A 6,481-nucleotide genomic window follows, 5' to 3' on the forward strand; every position below is an offset into this window, starting at 1 on the left:
AGCAGGAAGACCTTCCGAAGTAGAGCGGGACAAGGTGCGGGGCAGCCTAGACTCAGTCTCTGTATCCAAGCCCCCCCCCCACGCCCCCCCCCCCCGTTCTAATTTATCTGTAGTCTTTCTCAGAACATCACACCTCCCCCCAGCAGGGACTCCACTGCCCTGCCCCTCCAGGGGGGTTATAGGTTCTTAAGGCCTCTCGGGAGGGAGGAAGGGAGGGGGCGGGGCGGCGGCGGCTCAGATATAAGGAACCCAGGCGTTGTTTGCGGGTCCAACCACCCCACCATGAGTGCCCACAGCCTCCCCATCCTTCTTCTCCAAGCCTGCTGGGCCCTACTCCACCCGCGCGCCGCGACCGCTGCCGCTTTGCCTCTGTGGACACGGGGGCAGCCCTCGTCACCGTCCCCTCTGGCGTACATGTTGAGCCTCTACCGAGACCCGCTGCCTCGGGCGGACATCATCCGCAGCCTCCAGGCGCAAGGTAGGCTGTGAGCCTGGCCTCGCCAGCACCCAAGGGCGCACGGCCGGGAGGCGCGCGGCGGTTGCAGCGGGGACTGGGCATCAAGAGTCGTCCAGAGTCTGGGATTAACTATGTTTTCCCGTGGGCAAGCTCAGGGCACAGCGTTGGTGGCCCGGTCGGAATGGAACCAGGGGCCACCGCCTTTTGGGCCGGTTTTACCTCAAATGGTAGAGGGTAAAAAAGTAGGGCGAGGGTCCAATCGCGCCACTGAGCACCTGCGAACCTCAGTTTGCCCATCTCTCGTTTAGACATCGTAAGACCTTCTTGATAGAATTATGGAGGGGACTAGGTGACAACGCCCCATCTCCCCCAGAAACACTCTGCACGGAACCGGGCGTACAGTAAAATAAAACGCTACTGGGTTTTATCCCAGCTGCAGTAAATGACACCAGAAACTGAGGCTCAAGGATCCGAAATTAGAGATCAGGTGTCGGAAGTCCAGAACTTAGGCAGCTCTCATGGTTGGGCGGTGTCAGGTGTCCTGGGTGACCCCAGGCTCGGAATCTGCTTGGATCGAGATGTTCGTGTGTGTAGTTGGCCTAGTAACCTGCGTGATGCTCAACAGAGTAGGCCGACAGGTGGGTGCCCAGGAGAGGGAGTCCGGACTCGGGACTCCCTTCCCGGGAACAATCAACATCCCGCCCCTTGGGCATCTTGGCCAGCCCACTCCTCTGTCCTCTGGGGCCAGACGGCCCTCCGCGGGACCGGACGCAATCCACATCTTCTAATCCGGTCTGACCCGCCGCCCTCCGGCCCTCGAGACCTGGAGGCGGAGCCCCTAGTCCCTGCCTGCAGCGTCTAGGGTGTGACTGCCGATGACCCTCTCCTGAAGGGTCATCTGGGGACCACGGGACAGGACACCCTGGAGGGCAAAGCAATGGGAAATTAGTGGAATGATAGGCCCCTCCACCTAGGGTAGGACAGAGGCAAAGCTGGAAAAACAGACCTTTCCAGTTCACTTCCCTTCTAGAAAGTTCTGGAAGGTTTGTATGGTAATGGGACAATCTGGGATGCAGAAAAACTGTTAAGGTCCATCAAATTTGTTTTGCAGTCGCCTGAGCCCACGGCAACATCATCTTGATTTTTTGTTTGCTTTTGTAAATCAGGGGACTACGGTCTCCTGACTTGTTTGTTTAAATACACCTGACCAACTTTAGCGTTTTTAACTACTAGCCATTGGTGTCAACGGCCTCCATTTCAACGAAATGGCTCTACCTGGAAGGAGTCTAGAGGAGAGGCATCCCAGGCTACTCCCTCAAGTACTTCATCTACTCCAACATATCGGAAGTGGGGTCTGTCAGCTGTCTGTGCCCACTTGTGCAGCTTACTCTTGTGCAAATGGCAGTACCAGGGTGTGGGAGGCAAGCGAACAGTTCATATAAAGCCTTGGCATACGGCAAGCGGAAAATGGCAAAGACCGTATGGTAGCCTCCTTGACTCCTGGGCTGAGGAGATGGGCAGGCCAATGGCCTGAGTTGCAGCTCTTTTCTTTAGAACCGGAAGTGGCTAAACGTGCTGATGATTCTTGTCTAAATGCACACTCGGCACACGAGTGGGTTTCAGGGTGTTCCTGAACCCCTTCCGCATGCCCCGTTCACATTTATAATATGGGTTGTTTAATGAGCTATAGCTAAATCAGGAGGCCCTGGGAGTAGTAGCCTGTGAGGAAATAGTTTCTTCCTGCCCTGCCTGCACACTGGCTGTCACAGTCACTGGTGAGTGTGCTCACCAGGATCACTGCTCTCAACCCAGGGTCTTGTTGTGCCTGCCTACCTGGCTACTACGTTTCATCTCTTAATTCTGGGCACAGGCAAGGAGAAGCTTGAAACAGTCAACCTTTGAATACTTTGGTTGTGCTGGGCAAAGCCTCTCTTTGAGTATCTCAGGTAATGGAAGCACAAGGTATTTGATGCCCAGAGAAGGAAAACCACCAGGCCAATGTCAAACTGGAATTCCTCAGGTCATGGGGGACTCTGGCTGCTGCTTTTAGCTGCAAAGCAGGAACACCTGCCTCTGAGAGATTGTTTGCAGATCACTCACTGGCTGCTGGTACTTGGGGGGGGGGGGGAGCATCCCACTTAGTACCCAGAGTCAGTGGTGTTTGGAGAGAATCTCAGAAAAGGCTGGTTATTGTCTCCCTCATTGCTAATGAGGAAGAAAGTGGAAATTAATTTAAAAAGCAGTTAGAGACAGGCGAGGGGACAGGAATGGGGGGGGGGAGCGGGGAGCTGCCAAAGGCTGAACTCATGTTAGCCCAAAGATACTCTGGCAGATGGTTAAAAGCTGGAGCATCTTAGCTCTCTGCCACCTCCAGGACTACTCAATACACCCATCCGAATCCTTGCTTTGTTGTTGGTTGGTCTGATTTATTTATTTATCTCTAAATAGCTCATACAGCTCTCTCTGGCCTCTCATTTGCTAGATCCCCAAAGCTGACCTTGAATTCCTGGTCCTCCTGTTTCTACTTATCCCAAGGGTTGGGATTAAAGGCCTGCACCAATACACGTGGCTATAATGCAAAGGAGAGGAAAGTAGGCTTGCAAAAAGTGAAAGATGATGTTTGTTTGTTTGTTTGTTTGTTTTTCAAGACAGGGTTTCTCTGTGTAGCCCTGACTGTCCTGGAATGCACTCTGTAGACCAGGCTGGCCTTGAATTCAGAGATCTACCTGCCTCTGCCTTTGCCTCCCAAATGCTGGGACTAAAGGAGTGTGCCACCACTCCTGGCTCACTTTTGAATTTCTTTTTAAATGTAAATTGGCATTTTGCCTGCATGTATGTGTTTTCGAGGATGTCAGATTCTGGAGTTACAGACAGTTGTGAGCTGCCATGTAGGTGCTGGGGTTTGAACCTGGGCCCTTTGGAAGAACTGTCAGTGCTCTTAACCACTGAAACATCTCTCCAGCCCCACTTTTTTTTTTTAAGGCACCATAGCATCTCCTACTGCAGCCCCAACTGGCTGCAAACCCACACCTGGTGGCTGGGATTGCAAGCATGAATGACCACGCCCACTCAGTTAATCACTTTTAAAAAGACATCAATGAACACTAGTTCCAGACATCAGACAAACTTCATCTTGGACTAAAGTAAATGGGGTGTACTACCCCAATATTTTTCACTAAGTGAGGGCTGCTCTGTTCACACCTTGGGGGCAGGGTGAGCACCCTGCAGGTAGACAGGAAAGACAGAAATCTAAGGGCCTTCTGGCTGTGGAAACAAGCTTCTGAATCTGTAGGAGCAGGTGGGGGTGAGGTTGGCCAGCCTGTTCTTTCTTCCCTGAGAAGTCTGGAGTATCTGTGACATTTACATCTACCCATAGTTTATGCTGTGCTGGGGATAAATTCCAGGTCTTTGGGCTTTCTAAGCAAGTGCTCTGCCCACTGAGCTACAGTCTCACCCCTTTGGTTACTTTTCAAGATTGAGTCTTTTTTAAAATTTATTAATTTATTTTATGTATGTGAGTACATTGTTGGTGTCTTCAGACACACCAGAAGAGGGCACTGGCCATTACAGATGGCTGTGAGCCATTGTTGGGAATTGAACTCAGGACTTCTGGAAGAGCAGTCAGTGCTCTTAACCACTGAGCCATCTCTCCAGCCCCTCAAGATAGACTTAAGACACAAGCTCTTGTACCTCCAAGGCCTCCGTTTTCTTTCATCTCTAACATGGCCTATTTTTGAGTGTGTGTGTGTCTGTATATAGTCTATCTATCTATGTATGTATGTATACACACACACACACACACACACACACACACACACACACAATCTAACCCAGAACTTGAGAGGCTGAGACAGGAGGATGAGGTCCAGGATGAATATCCAGTTGAGGATAAATAATAGCAGGTTCCAATTCTGCCTTAGTATGAAACTGTTTCAAAAAGCCAAAATAAATCCGATGGATTCAATAATATTACAAGCCAGTGGAGTGGGGGTGGTGGTGGGGGTGAGAGGTGGGTGCCAGACAGCCCACCCAGCTGTGGTTAACAGAACTCTCTCACACACACTATTTCCACCCTGGCTTTTTCCCCAGACATGGACATGACTGGGCAGAACTGGACCTTCACGTTTGACTTCTCCTTTTTGAGCCAAGAAGAGGATCTGGTGTGGGCGGAGCTCCGGCTGCAGCTGCCCAGCGCTATGGACATCCCCGCTGAGGGCCCACTCACCATTGACATTTTCCACCAGGGCAAGCTAGATCCAGAGCAGGACCCAGCTGACTGCCTGAAGAGAGTTTGGATGGAGACGTTCACCGTCACCCCTTCTCAGGTCACATTTGCCTCAGGCAGCACAGTCCTGGAGGTGACCAAGCCACTCTCCAAGTGGCTAAAGGACCCCAGGGCACTGGAGAAGCAGGTGTCCAGTCAAGCAGGAAAGTGTTGGCATCGTCCCCACACCCCGCCTGTCCCTGTCACCAGCACCAATGTGCTCATGCTCTACTCCAACCGGCCTCAGGAACAGAGGCAGTTGGGGGGCGCCACTTTGCTCTGGGAAGCTGAGAGCTCCTGGCGGGCCCAGGAGGGACAGCTGTCTGTAGAGAGGGGCGGATGGGGCAGAAGACAACGCCGACATCATTTGCCAGACAGAAGCCAACTGTGTAGGAGGGTCAAGTTCCAGGTGGACTTCAACCTGATTGGCTGGGGCTCCTGGATCATCTATCCCAAGCAGTACAATGCCTATCGCTGTGAGGGGGAGTGTCCTAATCCTGTGGGGGAGGAGTTTCACCCTACTAACCACGCCTACATCCAGGTATGATGCTTGGCCTAAAACAGGCTTCTAGACAGGGGATGGGGCTCAAGGTTTGCCGTGAGATAACTGGGTCTGGTCATTCAAGCACCTCCGTGTTAGCTCCTGTGAGGACGTGGTGATGCATTATTACAGCGCGGAGTCCTGTTCCATGGGGTTACCTTGGGAGAGAGGACACTTTCCGTCTCTCCTCCGCCCGGCCTCCCCCTGCCCTCTCTCATATTACACACGGCCCAGGATGACATTGAACTCCCGCTCCTCTTCCCTTCACCTGCCTAGTGCTGGGATCTCAGGCATGAGGTACCACACCCTGTTGTTACAACACTGGGAATCAAATCCAGGACCTCGTGCATGTAAGGCAAAGGACTGAGCTGCATCCCAGTTTTCCCCTGTTCCCATAATTAGGTGATGGGGAGGGAATGGAACAGAAGACCTCTGCTCCTCCAGTTCTGACACTCAGGATTTGGACTAGGCAAGCTTTCCACTCCGGCTCATTACTGTACGACATTATGTTATGCACCCAAACCTGTCTTTTTTGAGGCCAGTAGCATATTTCACAGGCATGGTGTGGGGGTTCGTGAGCTGGTTGCATGTGCAGTATTCTATTTACTTATGAAAATAATTTGCTATTTTTGTACCAGAACCTAATTCTTCACTTTAACCAGAAATAGTAACTCTGCCTTTGCCCCAGCAATGCAAACTGACCCTCCTCCTCCCTCCCTTTCAGAGCCTGCTCAAACGCTACCAGCCCCACCGGGTTCCTTCCACGTGCTGTGCCCCCGTGAAGACCAAGCCACTGAGCATGCTTTATGTGGACAATGGCAGGGTCCTCCTGGAACACCACAAGGACATGATTGTGGAGGAGTGTGGGTGCCTCTGACAGAGCCAGGGGGAGTTGGCGAATCGGCTTGCACTCCACAATGCTGATGAACTCTTTAAGGAGACTCCATTGTGTCTATCCAGGGAGCAGAAAGGAGCAGAAATGGAAGAGCTCTGCCTGCTGGAGCTAAGGAGGAAGGCTCCGCCCCCTGTGTATACAGGGCTCTTAGACCTGCCAAGCCAGAGGCTACTATGGGGAGGCGGGCTGGGGAAGCCTTGCAGGGGCTGTCTGGGCTCCCTGGAAATAGCGTTTATGAACTGCTTGAAATTGTGTGCAAAGGCTGGGGTATACCTGTATTTATTTTTGAGGCCATCTGTAGCTTTCCTGTATTCTCAAAAGTGG

General features: G+C 52.2%; 1 protein-coding gene across 1 annotated transcript; it reads left to right on the plus strand.

Annotated features, from left to right (window-relative positions):
• Positions 1-282: 282 nt before the first annotated feature.
• On the plus strand, positions 283-6,231 carry Nodal (nodal growth differentiation factor). The gene is made up of 3 exons (XM_034524804.2): positions 283-478; positions 4,547-5,262; positions 5,987-6,231. Exons 1-3 carry the CDS (start codon positions 283-285, stop codon positions 6,137-6,139), a joined length of 1,065 nt encoding a protein of 354 aa, XP_034380695.1. The 3' UTR covers positions 6,140-6,231.
• The last annotated feature ends 250 nt before the right edge of the window (positions 6,232-6,481 follow it).

The sequence above is a fragment of the Arvicanthis niloticus genome, chromosome 20, assembly GCF_011762505.2.
Source record: "Arvicanthis niloticus isolate mArvNil1 chromosome 20, mArvNil1.pat.X, whole genome shotgun sequence".
Taxonomy (NCBI): domain Eukaryota; kingdom Metazoa; phylum Chordata; class Mammalia; order Rodentia; family Muridae; genus Arvicanthis; species Arvicanthis niloticus.